The 21406-nt window shown below is 45.7% G+C and overlaps 1 protein-coding gene across 2 annotated transcripts; it reads right to left on the reverse strand.

Moving 5' to 3' along the window:
• Positions 1-767: 767 nt before the first annotated feature.
• DCUN1D5 (defective in cullin neddylation 1 domain containing 5) lies at positions 768-21309 on the reverse strand. 2 transcript variants are annotated; one of them, XM_077341541.1, is made up of 8 exons: positions 20902-21309; positions 13644-13735; positions 11667-11737; positions 9603-9694; positions 7550-7658; positions 7359-7463; positions 5656-5755; positions 768-3863 (listed from the first exon to the last, which is right to left on the reverse strand). In XM_077341541.1, exons 1-8 carry the CDS (start codon positions 20976-20978, stop codon positions 3808-3810), a joined length of 702 nt encoding a protein of 233 aa, XP_077197656.1. In that variant the 5' UTR covers positions 20979-21309; the 3' UTR covers positions 768-3807. The 2 variants fall into 2 exon arrangements, with proteins under 2 accessions (XP_077197656.1, XP_077197655.1); XM_077341540.1 differs by having other exon boundaries at positions 5656-5758; positions 20902-21306.
• Between the last annotated feature and the right edge of the window lie 97 nt (positions 21310-21406).

Below are 21406 nucleotides of genomic sequence, written 5' to 3' on the forward strand. Positions count from 1 at the left end.
TCAAGTCCCAAGCAGTGAGTAGGAAGGGAAGTGTGCAGGGACAGGCGGGGAATGAACAAGGCTGAGAAAGTGGGTAGAAAACACATTACCCGAAGGGAGAAGAAAGGGGGAGGAGGAGGACATGGTCAGTAGGATTTTCCCCTTTTAAGTTTTCATGTGCACCTGCCTCTTATTTAATTTACATATTTTAGGCATGTAGTTTTCCCTCATCTTTATTCCTCCTATATTTTTTTCTGCCATTTTATTCTTTCCTATGGAGTTTTCTTTGCTTTGTATGTATTTGTATACCTTATTGGTACTCACATTATAAATTCCTGAATTTAGAATGGAATATTTTATGCAGATGTGATCCAAGAGGCAAGGTGTCGCCAAAAAGGGAGCAACAAAATCCTGAGAGAAAAAGCCAGGAATTGACAGAGCTTCAAGCTAACCTTCATTTGTGGATTCTTTAGAAAAGCAACAATATGATCATTAAAAAAACCCTTTTAAAAATCAGAAAAATCTGTAGTGTCCTTTCAAACTAGTACCAACACAACTGACATTGTGCATTTTATATTGTTCATATTGTAAGAACCTTGTTCCTAAGAACAGACTATTTTAACAGGACTTCATAAAGGCATTGTTCTACGATAGATTATTTTAGAGTTATACAATAAAAAGAAGCAGCATGAAGTTATCTTTGAGCAGAACGGATTCGTCATGGTGCATTCGCCAGTACTCTTGACAGGACCCTATTAATCCAAAAAGCTCACTCACAAACACAGAAGTTGCAAATCCCTGAAATATTGGTTTTATTACAAGAATACTGATAAAACCTCAGAGATACATGTCACGCACAGCAGTTTTTAAAAACCTTCACATTAATGATGCTGCCACTGGCTGACACAACATCTGGATGATGACCATGCTAGTACCAACTCCTTTGGGCTAAATTACTTAAAACAAAATCTATGACCTGGATTTGGAGAGTCTTTTATTTGCATTGTAAAAAGTTGGGTTCTCTCAATTCCCGGAGATCTCAAGAGAAATGCCCCCCCCCCCGAAAACCTCATGAAAAGAACAGGATGCTAATTCTGGGGGAAAGTTTCCATCAGGTTCCCTCAGCTTCCCTACCCCAGTTACCTCAGTTGCTGCTGCCCTCCCCAGCCACCAGGGCTTTTGAAAAAAAAATTAAAGTTGTCCCTAGGATATTGGTATAATGGTATACCAATATGCATACCAGGTTCTCTGCATTCACAATTTTCAAATCTCTAGCCCCTCCCACTGGAGAGAAATAAGGGGGGAAAGACATGTCCATGATAGAAGGGGCTAGAAATGTAAACATGAAAGTTAAGAATTCAGAGAATCTTGTACACGTATCATAGTGATAACCATGCAATGATATCCACGGGCCAGTTCTTTTACACATGCGCAGACAACAGTTATCCAATCTTTCCCAAAACATCAGAGCAAACCAGGTTTGAGAAAAGTCGGGGCAACCCAGGAAGTATATGAATATTTCACAATGCTAAGTGGAATCAATGGGGGCAAATGAATGCTTCACCTACAAGGATTATTTCTGGAGCTAATTTCATGCTACTTCCTCCAGTCCAGATCAGTGCTTGTGAAAGTATCTCATCTGGGAAATGGCAGTATTAGAAAGCAATTTAATATCATCCCTGGCTGACATGCCAAGGTGTGTTGCTTTTTTGGGGTGTGTGTGTGGGGAGGGGGGTGTCACCTTATCTCATGTTAAGGTGACCTCCAGCCTAAGGGCAGCCCTATTCTGGAAAGCCCTATACAATAAGTATTTAATGAAAGACTACTATTTCAACTACTTCTTCAAGAAATTATCTTGTGACTCAGCCAGGTACTGCAGAATTCCCACATATCTGCTGACTTTGATATGGGTTTTCTTCTACCTGAATTGGAAGTGTCTTACTACAACAATCTGGAGATGAGAATGTAGCTGGTGTATAACAGTTAGACCAGGGGTTCCCCAAACTTTTTGAGCATGTGATCACCTCTGTTATTTTGAGGGATTTCACTGAGTGCCACTCCAGCAACTGCTGGAGCCAAGCCAAATGAAATAGCTTCCTTCTCATGCTTCCACAGTGTAAGGTTATCCCCTAATATCAGGGATTGCCAAACTGTGGTTCTTGAAGACCATGGACCACAATTCCCATGAGCCCCTGCCAGCACATGCTGGTAGGGGCTCATGGGAATTGTGGTCCATGGTCATCTGGAGAACCACAGTTTGGCCACTGTATAAGGTGACTCAAAAAAGTAGTCTTTGAGTAACTTGATCTGATATCCGAATAGCAGGCAAAGCTTGGGGGGGGGGGGGGATGAGACATCTTTTAAATTAAATAATCAGATATTGGAGCAAAACTCCAAAAATGGTGACCAAAAAATAATCCCGTCTTCCAAGCAAGATGATCTTGTCTTACCTGCACTTTCTTATAGCACACCAGCAAATACAGTACTTCTTACCTAGCCTGATATGATTTGGGGATATCCACACCTATTACAAGTTGGATTCAGGTTTGCTAAACTGATGATACAGCTGGTCAGAACACTGAATTGAGTTGAAGGTGATCAACAAGCAGCGGCCAGTTCATTTCCTGAATCTCTGCCCACCTGTTCACCATTATGATCGTTCACATGTTCAATTGATTTACATGCTGCAAACCACATTAGGCACAGATAGACTGGGCCAAAGACAGGAAGCAATTTTACGTTTTATCCAAGCAACATTTGAGTGTATGGCACTGGATGGTGCTCAAGTACTCAAACAGAGCCAGGTTTCAACACTTCAGATTTCTACCGTTGCCCATTTGAGTCAACCCACCCATCCACCCACCCACAAACACACAGAGAATTCCTCACTCCTGCTCTTGATAGGCAGCCATCTACCATTTTTTACCTCCACACTGAGATGCAACCAGCTTATCAAGTGAAACTAACACAGTTATCCGAATCTGGAGACCTGGGAGGAAATATGGTCCTGCTCTGAACGTTCTTAATCCGGTGTACATTAAAGGGGCCTAGATTTGTCTTAAGCGTTCCTGGGGTGGTTCTTTTTTTTTGTCTTTTAAGTATTACAAGCTGCTTACAATTTAATAAAACACAACTTAATGACTGCTTTTTAAGAACTGGCCGTTGCCTTATCACAGACACCATCTCAGTTAAAGGAAAGTCAAACTGAAGGTAGGCCATCTTCGGCGGTGTGCTATGAAGGTTCCAATCAAAGATCCCCCCGCAGGTGGGGATGAAAGCAATTAAAATTACAGCCACACCTTCTTTGTGAAGTGGCAGCCTATGGCACAAATGAGACTTGAGCATCAGTAAACCAACCCCCAAGGCCTAATTGTTTACAATCATTCTCCCTAAAGACAGTTGTTCCACTTGCAAAACTACCATACCTGAATCATACCCTACTACAGTTTCTCAAAACACAGCTATCGGATTCAAAACACCCCCGGCGGGGCACTTCGAACGCAGTTTCCAATGTTTTGGTATGGGGAGTACAGAAGCTACGCTCTCAACTCAAGGGACGCCCTTCATTTTTAAGACGGTTAAAACTCTCAATGTTCATTGCTCTGAAATGATTGAAACTTAAGACAAACAAAACTTTCCGACTTTCAGTCTCAGAAGAGGTGTGGTTCAATGCCTGTTTCATATGTAACGAGGCTTCCTCTAAAAAATAAAAGGAAAAAAAAATGACTATAAAGTTCAATAGGATGAGGATGCTGGGTTTCTGACTCAGTTTTTTGTAGAGGTGGGCCTCGCGAGAGCCAGCCTTTCTTTCCCCCAGAGCTGTTTTCGCTATGATGGCTGGCGAACCTTTTGCCACTCCACAAATTCGTCGAGAAGAACAGGCCCTGAAAAACGAAGCAACGCCGGTTACACACTGCAGCGTTATGGGTTAAGAGCAGTGGTCCTCAACCTTCCTAAGGCCGCGACCCTTTAATACAGTCCCTCATGTTGCGGTGACCCCCAACCATAATATTATGCAAGTGTTCTTTCACAGACATTAAACCAAAACTGACCAATGGCATGAAGATCCATTGTTTGTGATTGTATATAAATTGCTTTTTTTCTGGCGTTCAGTTCTGCCTCTTGTCCCACCATGCCGATCTTGCTCTTTTCCGCTGCTCCAGACAGACGAATGCTCTATCTCAGGGGTAGTCAAACTGCGGCCCTCCAGATGTCCATGGACTACAATTCCCATGAGCCTCATGGGAATTGTAGTCCATGGACATCTGGAGGGCCGCAGTTTGACTGCCCCTGCTCTATCTTGATCTACCCCACAAAGCTGTTGTGTGGATGGTGCTCCCCCCCCCCCCCCCGGCCAAGCTGCTTGCCCTGCTGTGACCCCCAGGTTGAGAACCACTGGGTTAGAGCTTTCCAGACGTCTACCATTAGCAACAGTTATTAACCCTTCCGATGGGCTTGGAATGCAGCGTGGGGCCGTTGACAAAACAGATTTCCTTCCAGCAGTCCATTTTTGACCCCCAGAATAGTAATTCCTGAGGCTCAGGAGCAACGTGGGCAAAAAGCTAGGGAAAAGAGTAAGAGGAGATTTCTGCTGGGAGGGAATCTGCATCCACTGTTGACAGATTCCTGAATCAAGGCCAGAGTAATTACCAGCTAATTGGTCCACGCATTCCATTCCGACCCAGGTTTTAAGAAGTCAAGCTGAGGGCAATATAGGCACAGGTTCTGGAGGCGATTGTTTACAAAAGTCATTGCAACTTTTTGAGACAACGTTACGGGAGGGAGATGGCATCAAAATCCACTGATGATGATGACTGAAGTCACAAGGGTCAGCTACATCAGCTGATTCAACCTGGCCTGCATTTCCTTTTCAGTGGGCCTGCAAGTCACAAGTCCTGACTACAGAACAGATGTGCTTTAGTACAGTTCAAACAGAACAAAGTCTGAGTGCAGTGGAACCCTTAAGGCCCACTGAGTTTTATTCTGAAGAAGTGTGCTTGCACACAAAAGCTGATGCCTGGTTGGTCTTAAAAATGCCAATGTACAAAACTTTGTTTTGCTGCTTCAGATCAATGCAGCTAGGCACCTTTCAAAGGGGACCTATTGTTCAGTGCTGCCCATGCCAGTAAAGGTTTCTCTGATTCATTCCTTTTTCATCCATCAGAGGATCAAATAAAAGGCCATGAAACCTATGCTCCCAAGTCTTCCGAATCAACGTGGGTTTAAAAATTTCATTGGTTGTGACAAGGAGCACTTTGCAAATTGACTTCCTAGACGGCAGCTGGACAGTGGGAGCACACCATGCAAACTTGTCGTGAGAATTGCTGGTCATCACATCTCGGATGCCAGAGATGCAGGCTCAAAGGTAAACACAGCCTCAGTCCTGTGAGTATCACTATCTTTTCTCGTAACTTAGTTCAAAAGTCTAGGGAGAACTAATTGGTGATAGGGACTGTCAAGGACTCGAGTTCATCAAAAAGTAATAAAGTTCTCAACGCCACCAATACTGGAATGTTCAAAACTGTAATTAAAACATCAGATCAACAACATTTATTTTGATAATATTAGGAAGTTAGAATCATAGAGCTGGAAGGGTTCTCCTGGGTCATCTAGCTGTCCCCATATTCTTCACAAGAAAGGGAAACACAGATTTTAAATTAAAATGGGAATACTTACACGCCCCGTCTTCATCATAGTTGCTAAGATCTGCATGGACAGTTCGGCTGAATTCTAACACATTGTACCACTGATCTTTGTTAATAACTCTGTATTTTGACTGCTGTGGATGGGGGAGAAAAACCCCAAGAAATCACTTAGCCACCCAAGTGTCATATACAAGAACTTGAATACAAACGGTTTTCCCTAAAAAGAGATTACGGTTATCCAGAAAGTGTTTTTTGAGGATTTAGTAGTTCATGTAAATAAGATTTACTCTAGCCTGAATGTCAGAACATATTATTTTGGGGCACAAAGGTGGAATTTTTATATAGCTCATTTATACCCCACTTTCTCCTCCCCAGCGATGTGGCTTAGAACCCTCTCCTCTATTCTGAGCAACTGGAGAAAAGGGAAAGGGTAGCAAATGATAACATGGCATGCTACCCCCCCCCCTTTCTATAGAGCAAAAAGCCTGGTAAAACTTGGCAACCCTCAGACAGTCCCTGAGCATATGAGAAAGAAAAATGGCCACCAGAGTCCTGACTCCATCCTGTCTCCATGTGATCACTGAGATATCTGCAAGGGCACACAAGATGCACAATCACCAACTTTTCCTCCCCATGATCAGGACAGCTGGAAAGGAGCAACACTGATTAAGGGGAGGAGGAGTTTGCATGGCTGCTTCCCACCCCCAGCAGATGACCAGGGGACCACTAAGGGGGTGGAACCAGTGTGCTCACATGGGGGTCTCCCTTCTGGCATGTTTAGTGAGTGCATGGGGCTCCATTCTGTACTGGGCTAAAGTCCCTGGGCTCATATAAGATCAAGAGTTGTGCTGAATAGAAAGTAGAGTCTAACAGCACCTGGGAGCTCAACAAGAGTTCCATGGTATGAGCTTTTGAGAGTCATTTATTTTATTTATCTATATTTAAATTTATTGACTGCCACTCCCGGGCCACGCCGGCTTGTGGTTTATAATAAAACCCATAATAAAAACAGAATAAAACACATTCTTAGCAGCATAATCCCATCTGTTCCCTGCCAACCTACCAGTCCAGATCCAATAAACACCACCCACTAACCTCGGAAGAGGCCACCTACCCAGATGGTCAGGCATCTGTAGGGCCTCTAAAGGAGAAACCCAGATCTTCCTTAGCCTTGTCTCAATCAAAACCCTGATGGAGGAGCTCCGTCTGCCAGGGTCTGAGGAACTGTGACAGCTCCATCAAAGCTCCCTTCAATCAGACACCAGTAGAATTGGAGATCTGAGTCCTTTTATTCCAGTCAGAAGGTGGGAGGGGGTATTGCACAGCAGGCTTGTAAAGGATGCAAAGGTACCATGCATTCTGTAATCCATTTGATTAGAGCAGAATGGAAATGCTTGGGGGGGGGAATTAGCATCTGTACTGAGATAAGAATCCTATGTCCCTATTTAGCCCCCCACTCCCATCCCGGGTGTGCAGTATTGTGAACTTGTGAATTAACTCAAGTTCAGCCATCTCACCTTGCAACCAAGTAGATAACTTACTCCTAAACAGAGTTACACTCTTCTAAATCTTCTGAAATCGATGGGTTTAGAAGGGCATACCTTTGTTTAAGGATTACCCCCTGTTTAAGGATTACCCCCTTAAGGATTACCCCCTTTGTTTAAGGATTACCCCCTTTGCAAAGCAGATTAAAGTGAAGGCTGAGCAGCATTGCTTAAAAACAAACAAACATACCTCTAAGTATTGGTAAAATACTGAAAACAGTGGCCACGTTCTTCCTAATAAAAGAGCTAACATAGATTTTGCAGTATCGATATCGAGACTCCTCTGGTCTTTGTCCTAAAACGAAAAAGAAACAAGGCTGAGAACCTGCAACACAGGGCTTTGTGAGAACGTTCAGTTCCTAAGAAGCGGCGTGCACTTACCCTTGCAAAATCAAACGCGTATCTGTAGATATTCTTAAACGTTGAAATGTCATTCAACTGCGAGCGCAAAAAATCAAATTTACTTTGCAGTTTCTCTGTGCAGTCACATCTGAAAGGAAAGGTGACAATAAGCCTGTGATGGGATGGGAAACACAATTTCCTTTAAACAAACACACACACACACATAAACACACACACACACACAGCATAACAGCATCAACTACCAGGGACAGATATGCTTTCCAAGGACAATTGCTGGGTCATATTCCTGGCTGCTGCGCAAACATTACTTGAGCCTGACTCCTTCAACTTCTGATCAGGTTTTAATCTGAAATCAGTTTGTAAAGGCTTATGAACTGTGTGTTAACACTGACAAGAAAATAAAGTGCTGCACCAGTCACTGGGTTTGGAAAATCAAGGCCAGGTTTGATGGTGCAGAATCAATCAAAACATTTTTTAAAAAGATTCCCCACACATTTCACTAAAAAAAAGAGAGCCTTCTTCAGGGGAATCTGCAATACTCGATACAAATACGATTTTAACCCTATTTGTGAAAAATCAGTATTGCTATTCCTGCATTGCACATTAGATTTCCCTGAAAAAGGCTTTTTTGGCAACACACATAGGGAATAATTAAAAAAAAAACACTGAAAATATCTTGACCTATTTTGCACCATCGGCCTTGGCCTTGTTTTTTCAGACCCATCAACATTTACAAACAGGCCTCTCAACGTTGATGACAATAGGCTTGCTGAAGTTACACATTAGGCATATGAAAAGGACATGTTGATGCCAGGGGACTCTCCCTCACAAAGGAGCTCTGTACATTTGCACACGAGCCGCAAGGGAGTGGCGGGCTATAAATCTAATAATAATAATAATAATAATAATAATAATAATAATAATAATAATAATAATAATAATAATAATAATAATAATCTGAGAACGGGCCGTGCAATGAAAAACGGGAGTCTGGATCAAACTGATGTCAAAATGACAGTCAGTCATGCAGAGGTTGTACAAGGAATGTTAAGCAACTCCTCCCTTAATCATGCTAAAACCATATCTGGTGGGAGTCGACTGAAGACTCTTTTCCACCCAATGACCTAAAGCAAGGGCAGTCAACCCCTGTGGTCCTCCAGATGTCCATGGACTACAATTCCCATGAGCCCCTGCCATCAAATGCTGGCAGGGGCTCATGGGGATTGTAGTCCATGGACATCTGGAGGACCACAGGGGTTGACTACCCCTGACCTAAAGGGTTCCCGCGCTGATAATCTGGCCTTAATAACGACCCAAATAATCAAGCAATAAGCAGCGAGCCAGCACCAGATTTCTCCCTCTACTCCAGCATGTAAAGTACTTGCTCATCTATTTACTCCTGCATGGTGCAGGGGGTTGGACTAGATTGGAGGGCAACTCAGGTGGGTGAGGGGTCTGGAGACCAAGTCCCATGAGGAAAGGCTGAAGGAGTTGGGTATGTTTAGCCTGAAGAAGAGATGTTATGACAGCCATCTTCAAGTATTAGGGCTCCGGTTCAGTGGAACAGGCTTCCTTGGGAGGTGGTGGCCTCTCCTCCTTTGGAAGTTTTCAAGCAGAGGCTAGTTGGCCATCTGAGAGCAATGCTGATTCTATGAACTCAGCAGATCATGGAAGGGAAGGCAGGAAGGGATGAGTCAGTGCTCAGCTCTTGGGGCCTTTCCTTACATGCAATGCTGATCACCACGTTGGGGTCAGGAAGGAAATGTTCAGCCAAGCCAGATTGGCTAGGAATCCTGGGCACAGATCAGGGAAGGTCACTGGGGCAGTGGAGGGGAGTAGTTGTGAATTTCCTGCAATGTGAAGATGGCTGGACTAGATGACCCTTGAGATCCAGCTCTATCTGACTTCAGCAGGCATCCTCAAATAATGACTAGAAGTCTGTTTGAATTGGACAACCGTACAGGCAAGCAACTAAGTGACCGGAGAACTGAAGGGAAAAAAAAAATAAAACCAGTCTGGCATTTCAACTAGATACCCATAAACACATGCAATTCCAAATATAAGGGCTTACTGCAATGAGGTCATCCCCTTCAACCATTCTTCCTTGGTAAAAAATCCCATGTTTTCAGCCTCCAATTTCCAGGCTAAAACTAACATAATAATCTAAACGGGAGAAAAAGGAAGAGATAAACACACTAGGAGAAAAAAAAAACAACAACCCTGGATACCTTTTTCTATTCAATACGAAATTCATTCTTGAAATAGCAACTCAAGTTTCTATATGGTACAAAAAAGTTGGGAAAGGGTGTAATTAAGACCTGGGTTTACTTGCTCCTCCAGGAGAGGGGAGATGATTGCTGTCTTTAAGTATTTAAAAGGTTGCCATTTAGAGGAGGGCAGGGAGAGGTTCCTGTTGGCAACAGAGGAGAGGACTCGCAGTAATGACTTTAAACTACATGTAGGACAATGCTAGCTAGATAACAGGAAAATGTTTTTCACAGCCAGAGTAATTCAGCAGGAGAATCAACTGCCTAAGGAGCAGATAAGCTTCCCCCTCACTGGCAGTCTTCAAGCAAAGGCTGGACAGATCCTTATCCTGGCTGCTTGAGGCTGATCCTACAGCCTGGACTAGATGGCCTATATGGCCCCTTCCAACTCTCCGTTTATATGAATCTATTTTTCTATGAATCATGTACTCATAAAACCATTGAAGAACATCTTCTATTCTCAGGTAATAATTTTTTCATGTATTTAAGATTACATTATTAATGTAAGATGTTTATGGATCTGCCTAGGGGAAAAAAAAACTTGTAGGGAGTTTTAATGTAGTTTTCTTAATGCCTACTGAAATTTTATTTTGGACCCTTTCCATACCCAATTACATCCCCTTGTAAAAATGCCCAGTGTTGTTTCTCACTTAGCAGAACTTAGCAGCTCCTTCCCATCCTCCCCTACAATTATGCTTCTGTCCCCATTCTACCTTACAAGGAGGGTAGCAGGTTAAGAACTCAGTGCTTTCTTATGTTGTTCCACCGGTGAAAGCAATTTTTCACAACTGGTTTTGGAGATCATTAAGTAATGAATTCTCCCATCAAACCCAAACATATATATAATCACCATCTTACTACTTAAAATGTGAAGGGTACTTCCAATGACGTGCTGGCCCTTAGAGGGCCCTTCCCACTGAGGGCCACCTGGGGGGGGCTGGTGCACTGTCAGAAAGCATCAGGGGGCCACTGCATCCTCATCGCTGACAGGGACTGTGCAGACCAACTGGCTCCTCCATGAAAAGGGCACAGGTGTCCACCTCCTCCCCACCCACAGTGACTGGGTACGCTGGCTGTCTCCCCCACAGAGGTCCTGTGTATCTGCCCTGCCTCCTCACCACTGGTAAAAGTTGCAAAGTCCATCCTTATCCTCTACAGACACTCAACTCACCTTCCTGGCCCCCACTGAAGAGGCAGCCCAGGAACACGGGCCCTCCGCAGAGCAAGTGTCTGTCCTTCTCATCCCCTGGCGGAGGCTACTGTGCCGGTCTGTGCCTCCCCCACGGTGGCAACACCACAAGTGGCCACCTCCCTCATGTGTGCCCTGCCACCATTCGCCACTTCCTTGCCACCACATCCTCTGCTGCCCTCCTACCACTCTCTGTAGCCTTGAACAGCAGATGCCAGCCCCCAGCCAGCTTTTAAAGCGGGCTTCACCTCTAGTTTATATAAAAAAACCAGTGCCCCGTGTTTGGTTGGGGGAGACAACAGAAACACAGAATACACAGGAAGCAGAACCACCGGGAAACTGGAATCATGAAATCTTTTATTAGACAGCTAGAAGAAAAAGAATAAGAGTAGGTTCTTATATGCCGCTTTTCCCTACACGAAGGAGGCTCAAAGCGGCTTGCAGTCGCCTTCCCTTTCCTCTCCCCACAACAGACACCCTGTGAGGCAGGGGAGGCTGAGAGAGCCCTGATATTCTTGCTCAGTCAGAACAGCTTTATCAGTGCCGTGGCGAGCCCAAGGTCACCCAGCTGGCTGCATGTGGGGGAGTGCAGAATCGAACCTGGCATGCCAGATTAGAAGTCCGCACTCCTAACCACTACACCAAACTAGCTCTAGAACTATTCAGTGGCAAAACTCACGTTTTCAGGTTCAACGCCAATATCCTCACAGAATTTCTCCATTCCTTCCGGCCCCACAACTTCATCATCACCTCCAATAAGAAAACAGCAGGTTGAGATATGTACATTATACATGTCATACTTGTGCCTTTCGTTTAGAAGCAAAACAGACTCTGGGCAGAGTACCATGCCAGGGTTGGAATATGCAGCAGAGAAGCCACAAGAGGGGAAGGGATTCCTCAACCCTCTCTCTAGCTGCAGTCATTTGCTCTCTTCACTCTGTTGTTCTGCGGCGTTTGATGAAATTCGGGGTTCCAAGACCCAACGGTGCCACAAAACGTGTTCTTCCAAATGCACTGAGCTAACCAACACAAAGCTGAGGCAAAGCATTGGAGCATATTTCACATTGAATTTTTCAGATCAGGGGCTCCTGACCTTTTGGAGCCTGTGCCTTCTCCATGAAAAGTGCACAGGTGTCCACCTTCTCTGTCCCCTGGAAATTCTGACAGGGCATGGGGGGGCGCAACAAAATAGCTGCCATCTGGTGGCTGCTGCAGGAAGTGGAGCTTGCCATAAAATGATGGCCACAGCTTAACATCAGCAGCACAGTGATCCTTATGCTGTGGTGACAACTGCTGTCAATCAAATCAGAAGCCCTAATGGGCACAAGCAGCACCTGAGCCCACCCTAGTCTTAAAAACACTTGGTAAGCATGACAAGAGGTGTGGGTGGGTGCCTACAAAAATATAAGAATTAATACACTCTTTATAAGTTTTGGGCAAAAATACATATTATTATGCAGAAAATGTGGGGTCTTAGATTTCCTATGAAAGCTGAAGCTATTTCATTAAGTGTTCCTCCGCAGTGCCTCCCAACCCACACACAGAGTTTTTTCTTCTACGCGACGACGGCAGCAAGACTAGAATTGGCCAAGAAATGGAAAACGCAAGAACTACCCTCGACAGAAGACTGGCTGAATAAACTAGCTGATTTTGCCAAGATGGCTAAACTGACACTAATAGTTAACGGAAGAACAGAAGAGGCCTTTCAAGAACAATGGGGCCCTTACCTGAACTATTTAAGGAAATAATACAAAGGGGATTAAAACGGGGAACTAAGTGTATCAAATGAAGAGCATAACCCTCCTTTTTCTGTACTGACAATGTAGATTGCATGTATTTCACTGTCTTTAACTCTGGAAAATAAAAATAAAAATCTTCTATAAAAAAAAAAGAATTAATACACTCCAATGTATGTATTTGCCCTACTCCTTTTGTCTCACACGTGTCTAAATTCAGAATGCAAGCTTCTTGGAGCACTGCCATCTTCTTGGTGCACCACACTGTGTACAGTACCATGCACATTGATGGCACTAGATAAGTAATGATAGCAATGGATAAAAACACTAGTAGTGAAGCCAGTTTTAAAAACGGGCTGGGGGGCCTTGGCAGCCCACCTATCTCTCCCAGTGGCCAGGAGGGCAGTGAGAGTGGTGGGGCTGGTGCGGAGCATGTTCGCTTGGCCGTAAGATTGAGACAGACTAGCTAACTCACTACTGAAAAGGTTGCCCGGCAAAATTAAAATTAGAGTTTAGAGTTTGGATCCTATAGCTAACCACATTGCACTTAAGAACTTTAAGTGAACTGGCTAACACAGGAGTCCCCCATCTTTTTGATCCTGCAGGCACCTTTGAAATGCTGATACAGTGCGGTGGGGGCACAGTCACAAAATGGCGACCTCAGGAGGCGGGGCCAGCCACAAAATGGCTGCTATGGCTTACCTTCAGTTATACAGTGAAGACCATTGGGCTGTGAGAACAGTTGCTGTCACAGCAACATGTGTATCCATTTGCACAGCCTATCAAGTTTTTGGTGGGCAGGTAATAAGCATTTGGGTGCCTACGGACACATTGGGAACCCCTGGATTAACATGTCTAAGAACATTTAAATTGTACATGAACATATCAAAAAGAGAAATTTAAAACCAGCATGTTCATACCTGCATATTCATAAAACCAAGCCAGGCACTTCTTGCTTGAAAAATGGTCCTCCTCGCTTATCACTTTACCAGAAGCTTGGGACCTGCAATAGCTTGCAAAAACACAAGGGGACAGACAATAAAGTTACTGTCACATTTCCCTGGTGTAATTCCCTGTGATGAAACACTGAAAGACACAAAGCCCTGTTTTTTTTTCTTTCTAAAGGGCAAAAGAGTTTGCTCAAAATGAATGTGTCATGTTTGATCTTACGGTTTCCCACAAGTTTTATGAGGGAGTAAACAACACGCTTTATAAGTATGAGATGACGACATTTGTTATGTTCTTCGTAAGAGTTATCTGCTTGAGAATTCAAAAAGACAATTCATATTACCCAAATTGCAATGCAAGAGGTCAAGAACCCGTTTTTATTCTCATAGCCAAGTCTTCCGAGCAGATATAATACCTACATATATTTAGATATAACATAGTTTAAACCAAGAAGTGCAAGTAAGACCTCATGAACTGTAGACAGGAAATACAATAACTAAGTCTCTTTGACAGGTCATTAAGTGTATTTGTGGTTCCCCCCCCCAATGGCCTTTTAAACCAAGTATCACAGAGTTGAAAGGGGTCATACAGGCCACGTAGTCCAACTCCCTGCTCAATGCAGGATCAGCCTAGAGCAGGGGTAGTCATCAACCCGTGGTCCTCCAGATGTTTATGGACAACAATTCCCATGAGCCCCTGCCAGCATTTGCAAGCTCATGGGAATTGTAGCCCATGAACATCTGGAGGACCACAAGTTGACTACCCCTGGCCTAGAGCATGCAGCTTGAAGATTGCCAATGAGGAGGAGCTCATCAACTCTTTAGACAGCCAATTTCACGGCTGAATTAACTGTAAAAAAAATACCTTATATCCAGCTAGTAACTTTCTGCCTGCAATCTGAACCCATTTTTGTGAGTCATATCCTCTGAAGCCAAGAGGAACCCAGGGCTTCATGAACCCCAACATATTTGTTGTTCTGGGCCCAGCACTTTTTGCTCTTATGGACTCTCCTGTCCTTTTACATGAGACCCTTCTCAGTGGCCACATGTTTGGGGTTTATAGAGCACTATATGCTACAGGCCCAACTTCATAGGATTCTCTCTGCCACTGGAGGCCTACCATACTCTATTGCAGGGGTAGTCAAACTGCGGCCCTCCAGATGTCCATGTACTACAATTCCCAGGAGCCCCTGCCAGCCTTTGCTGGCAGGGGCTCCTGGGAATGTAGTCCATGGACACCTGGAGGGCCACAGTTTGACTACCCCTGCTATATTGATTACAATAAGCCTATCTGCTTGTTTGGTTTGGCAGAGTTTTGGCTACCGATGCTTTAATGCTGGTTTTGTCCCACTGTCTTTATAGCTTTAACTAGATTTCATGACACTGTTGACTGTATTATTCCATTTGTAGGCTGCCTGAAGAGCATGGCATGGATTAGGTATAAGTAAAATAAAATTGCAATTAGAGCAGGGGTCCCTAAAATGATGCCCAAGGGCACCAGGCACCCAATGACACTTTCTCGGGTGCCCACCAAGTGCTTTTAGAAAGTACGCAGAGCTAAGTAGAACTTTTGCCCACTTTGTTGGTGACTCCTGAATCAAAGCATGACCTTAAGTAAATTTATGCGGAAGTTTAATTTCCCGTCAAATTTGGACTCTGTAACTAAGTTTAGGATCTCAGCTTTAGAAACATCTCAGATCTTAATGACGGCTCAGAACTGGTGATTATTAAAAGGTCACATTGAAACCCATGTCTATCAGTTTCATTCAGTTAAAAAGTTTCAGGCTTACCTGGGTGACCCTGAATACTCAAAAACCCCAGCAAAACATCTACTTTAATGTAAGGGGAGCAGCTGAACATCTACAATAGGCTTTCTCAACCAGGGTTATGTGAAACCCTGGGGTTTCTTGACCACCCTGGAAGAGTTTCCTGAATGGGTGGGAATTAATTTTTAATATATTTCAAAAATAAAATTATCAAACATTTATCAGTGATATGACCATATACGTCACTTCCACCCTCCCACACACACCTCCCAAAATGGCCAATGATAGTGCCTGGAGGGGGTGAGAAGGGGAGGGGCCCCAAGTGGGCATGTCCACAGCTCTGCTTCCCAACCATATTCTGCGTGATGGTGCCCACTTCTGGGGCTTCTCAAAGCCTGAAGAATGCTTCAGGGACTTCTCAATGGTAAAAAGTCAAGAAAGGCTAGTCTACAACTACACTACAACAACTAAGGAAAATCTATAAACTTGTTAAGCACAAGCAATTGGGAAATCTGTGCACATATTCCTTGGCTCTCCTTTAATCATACAAACCAGCAACGAATACACCTAATACAGAACAAAAGAATACTAATATTATTATTACTACTACTAACTTGCAATTTTGGTATGACTGTGTTAAGCCTGTGGATGGGCAGCTGGCCTTTCCTCTCATGATGTCTACAGAAACCCCCTGACTGCCTCAGGGTTACAGGCATGACTTGGTCCTATCCTCCCTGCTTTAACGCCTCCATGTTGAGACTGATTTATTGTATGGCGAGTGTAGTGTAGTCAGGAGATCTGAGGATTGTCTGGCAGCCAGGCAAGGGACATTCAGAGGTGGTCTGACATTGCCTGCCTCCACGTCAAGGCCCCTAAGGATTCACTGCCCAACTCCTTGGAGATCTCTCTTCCAAATACTAGCCATGGTTAACCCTGCTTAGCTTCCAAAAATGATCGGAACTTGTGCTTGCCTGGGCTTTTCAGGTCAGGGCATCAGTGCTGAGAAATTCTGGCCCATAGCAAGCCAAGGAGAAGTCGATAAAAGGAACAGGGGAGAAGAGAGGAGGTGGGACCATTCTCTTGGCTGTAAGGGCGTTCTAAAGAAGCTGCAGTTGCAGCATTCCTTCGGTCCCCAAACGTAGGTGCTGCTGTCTCTAACCTACAATGCTCACAGAAGAGGCAGAGCTCTTTTATTATACGGCTTCAGTTCCTCTCCTGAGTCAGCGTAGTGCAGCTGACTCTAATCTGGAGAACTGGTTTTAATCCTCCACTCCTCCAGACAGCTGGGTGACCTTGGGTCGGTCACAGTTCTCTTGGGAGTTCTTCTCACAGAGATGTAATCTCAGGGCTATCTCACAAGCGGTCTGTTGCAGGAAGGGAAAGGGGATTGTAAGCCGCTTTGGAACTCCTTTGGGTGGTAAAAAGCAGGGCATAAAACCTCCAGCTCTCTTCTTGTGCCTGCGTTGTGAGGCCCCCGTACCTAACCACTGCTGCAGCAAGTTTCAGAATCAGATGGTCAGTGGAGTTTGTAAAACAATGGACTAAACCATGGTTTATCTGAGACAACACTTGCCAATTTGTATAAGCACCGAGTCATTTTAGCAGGGGTGCATAAATAATTTATCCATTCCTGCAAAGAAGGGACTAACCAAAGAGGGTCTCTCACCAGCATCAATGCCCTTGACAATGTAAAAGACATTGGCTCTTACATGGAACATAACACGCTTTTCTGAACCTGACCCACATGACAACAGGTGCGCCAACACCAAAGCTCTGTGTAAGCAAACCATAAAGGGCATGCTTCTCAGTCTAGACCAGGGATTCCCAACCAGGGTTCCGGGGAGCCCTGGGTTCAAGTGAGAGCTCCCTGGGGGTTATGCGGCCTTTTCCAGAAATTCAGATAGCCACTGACATCACCAATTGTAACAGCAGCCCAAGTCCCCTGTTGCTCTAGAAGAAGTAGAGTTGGTTCTTATATGCCACTTTTCTCTACCAGAAGGAATCTCAAAGCAGCTTACTGTCACCTTCCCTTCCTCTCCCTACAACAGACACCCTGTGAGGGAGGGGAGGCTGAGAGAGACCAGATATCACTAGGTTAGAACAGCTTTATCAGTGCTGTGGGGAGCCCAAGGTCACCCAGCTGGGTGCAGAATCAAACCCAGCTCGCCAGATTAGAAGTCCGCATTCCTAACCACTACACCAAACTGGCTCTACAGGCCTAGTCTCTTTCTCCCCAATGGAAATGGTAAATGATCGCTTGATTGGCTGACTCCTTCTTCTGACCCACTTCTCTGAAGGGGCATGTCAACACTTACAGGGCTCCACGAAGCCTCAAAATCATTTTAGAGGTTCCTCCATGGTCCAAAGGTTGAAAAAGGCTGATCTAGACCAACTGGCGAGAAGTCAGTCTACTTAGTGATGAGGACCACCACCATCATCACCAGTGGAGCAAAAGTTGCTCTTTATGAATTGGCGTACAAGATTTAAATCAAGGTTTCTCACTGCAATGTGGGATAGGAGTTTAATCCTATGCATCCTTACCTGGGACTAAGCACCAATAAACGCCATGGGGACTTACTTCCAAGTAAATCTGGATAGGATTGTCCAGTAAGTGAAGAAAAACCATCTAGAATGATTTAAATTTTTTCTTTCCATGGAGGTTTTCAAGGGTAGCCCCAACTAATTACATGCCACCCAACATTGTAAGGCTGCTGTTCTGAGATTCTAAGGGAGCTTCCCCCAAAATGTCAATGGTATGGCACTGCAGGCACACCTTGTTCAGAAATAAGTTGCTGAAAACAAAGTCCCTACTTGAATTTGAGCTACAATGAAAAGCCCAGCAGCATTTGGCCTGGCGAACCTATTAAGCCAAAATGAGGCCAAATCTATACCCCTCCAGACAGAGGCTGCATTAGAAGAGGAGGAAAAGAAGGACAAGAAGAAGAGTTGGTTCTTATATGCTGCTTTTCCCTACCTGAAGGAGTCTCAAGGTGGCTTACAGTCGCCTTCCCTTTCCTTTCCCCACAACAGACACCCTGTGAGGGAGGTGGGGCTGAGAGAGCCCTGATATTACTGAAGATGGACTTGATTCTTATATGCCACTTTTCTTTACCCGAAGGTGTCTCAAAGTGGCTTACAGTCGCCTTCCCTTTCCTCTCCCCACAACAGACACACTGTGAGGTAGATGAGGCTGATATCACTGCTCGGTCAGAACAGCTTTATCAGTGCTGTGTCAAGCCCAAGGTCACCCAGCTGGCTGCATATGGAAGAGGAGGGGGGAATCAAACCTGGCTTGCCAGACTAGAAGTCCACACTCCTAACCACTACACCAAGCTTGCTCCCTCCCTTGCTACCATCTCAGCTACCTTCTCCAATCTGCCATTGTCTTCAACTTTAAACCAGAAGTGGAGATGGAAGGGTGGACAGACAGAAACTGGACTGTTGTTTGGTCTGAAGCACAAACCAAAGAGACCCTTCTCTGCATGTTAGTTCACACAGGAAAAATCAGTTCAGGATATGATGGGGGAACAGCCTCGTTTTAAGGATTCATGGGGCCTACAGCACCTGAGCCAGTTTAAGAATTTGCTGTATCAGTGAGGCACCCTTACCAGGAGGAGCTAAAACTTTGGAAGCAACTGAGAGGCTTTTTCATTGAAACTTTTCTGTCCAAGGTCTGCATGCTTTATTATTGAACGTCCAGGCAAGGTGACATGCTCCACAGTTTCTAAGTACACTGTTCTGATTTATTCTGCGATGGTAACTGATGAACATGTGAATGGTTCAAGCCCACTGAGTGGATCATTGACTCTTTTTAGTGGATTTCCTTTTCAGCATTGCTCTGCCAAGAAACCTTGACCTGAGAAACTGAGACTCCTTTCCTACCAAAGGGATTGGAGGGGGTGCAAATCTGAAGTCCTTTGGCCTGTCTGTCACATCTTCCTGGAACAAAGTATTTAGATATGCATGATACAGATAAGACAGAGTAACCCACAGAAATAGGCTTGAAGACAGATGGAAAATTCGCCTTTGGCTTCAAAGAACCAGTTTGGTGTAGTGGTTAGGAGTGCGGACTTCTAATCTGGCGAGCTGGGTTTGATTCTGCACTCCCCCACATGCAGCCAGCTGGGCAAATGTAAGCCGCTTTGAGACTCCTTCTGGTAGGGAAAAGCGGCATATAAGAACCTACTCTTCTTCTTCATACTGTGTCATAAAGCACCTGTATATCAAAACCCTCTATTTTAAACTGGTATATATACCAGTATATATATACACTGAAATATATATATACTAATATAATGGCATATAATACTAATGGAAGACGGGGGTGGAAACCTGTGAGGCATTTGGGAGCCTCACACTTCAGCATGGCTGTCAAGTCCTGGTACCGTGCAAGTGAACAAGAGAAGCCAAAGTGGCAAGGCCAATCAGAGGTCAGAGGCATAAATCCAAGCACCTGGAGAAGCCGAGATCCACACTGCAAAAACAAAGGAAGTGCCGCTAGGCCATGTTAAGTACGGGCAACCATCTGGCTTCCTCACCACGCAGCTCTCAGTACAAAACCACATCCCTCCTTTGAATCATCCCTAGAAGTTGACAAAGGCCTCCTGGCAACGGAGACCTGACAGCAATTCATCTGTGCATGTTATTTTCACAGGGCCCTTGCCATATGCGGCATAGCGGAGAGCGAGGGCTGGGGCCGCTGCTTTACATGAAGGTCTCAGGTTCAATCCCGGGCATCTCCCGTTAAAAGGATCAGAGCAGGTGAGGCAAGAAACCTTTGGGCTGAGAGGTGCTTTGAAAATTAGAGCAAACAGTGTTGACCTCCACAGACCAATGGTCCTGGCTTACTATAGGGCAGCTTTGTGTGTTCATTCACAGCATGGGTGTGCATGCAGGTGTGTGTGTGTGGGGGGGGGTAATGCCCTGCATAGAAAAACCTCCACTTAAAAGGCCTAGGTCAGGGGTAGTCAAAACTCCGGCCCTCCAGATGTCCATGGACTACAACTCCCATGAGCCCCTGCCAGCATTCGCTGGCAGGGGCTCATGGGGATTGTAGTCCATGGACATCCGGAGGGCCGCAGTTTGACTACCCCTGACCTAGGTAGTAGGCCAGGACCTTCATGGTAGAACCACTGCAACCAGGGGGGAGAAACCCGGAAAAGGGAGGGGATGACCGGATGCTTCCTCATTTAAAAAAATTAGGGGAGGGGGAGAGAGAGAGAGAGAGAGATAAGATATGCAAAAGCATTTTAAAGAATAAGACGAATGCCCCTGAATCCTATGATAATATTTCAGGTCGGGTCGAGGCAGGAAGGCAAGAATCCCCAAAGGGGCAGGAGGGGAGGGAGCAGAGTGGGGGTGGGGTGGGGTGGGGGTGGGGAGGTGGGGAGAAGGGCAGCCCCCTCCCCCCCTCCCCCCCTGCAGCCAGCCCCGCCTCCACGCCCGCCCCCCCCCCCGTGCGCTACCTGCTGATCTTGCATTTCTTGAGGCCCGTCTCGTCGCCCGCCTGCCCCGAGGATTTGCGCTTCTTCTTCACGGGCATCCCGCCGCCTCGAAGCGGCCAGCCGGGCCCTCGCACGAGTCCCGGGCGCAGCTGCAGCGTCGCCGCCGCCGCCTCCTTCTCCTTCTCCTCCTGGCGGCGGCCGGGCGGCCTGTCGGGGGGGCGCTGCTGCGGACACGGAGGCGGCCGGGGGTCTTGCTGGGGCAGGGGGCGCCTGTGCCGAGCGAGGGGCGGCCGGGCAGAGGAGGGAGGCGAGCGCAGACGCGGGGAGGAGGAGGAGGAGGAGGGAGCAGGAAGTGACAGCAGCGTGCCCGGGCCAGCCCCCGAGGCGGCTCTGGGCGGGGCCGAGGTAGCCCCGCCCGCCGCGGGGCGGAGCTAATAGACGGGGCGGGGCCTGGGTAATAGACGGCCTCCCCGCCGCGTCTGCCTGCCGTGCCAACCGGGTGACGTCATGGGGGGGCGGGGCGAGC

The sequence above is a fragment of the Paroedura picta genome, chromosome 6 (assembly GCF_049243985.1).
Source record: "Paroedura picta isolate Pp20150507F chromosome 6, Ppicta_v3.0, whole genome shotgun sequence".
NCBI lineage: Eukaryota > Metazoa > Chordata > Lepidosauria > Squamata > Gekkonidae > Paroedura > Paroedura picta.

What these genes read in the sequence shown, in the direction of transcription:
- DCUN1D5 (XM_077341540.1), bottom strand. Translation starts at nt 20,978, where the DNA reads ATGCCCGTGAAGAAGAAGCGCAAATCCTCGGGGCAGGCGGGCGACGAG. An exon ending in TTGGTTTTATGAATATGCAG is followed by an intron (nt 11,738 to 13,643) that starts GTATGAACATGC and finishes TTCTTATTGGAG; the next exon opens with GTGATGATGAAGTTGTGGGG. An exon ending in CTATGATGAAGACGGGGCGT is followed by an intron (nt 3,864 to 5,655) that starts GTAAGTATTCCC and finishes TTCGTTTTTCAG; the next exon opens with GGCCTGTTCTTCTCGACGAA.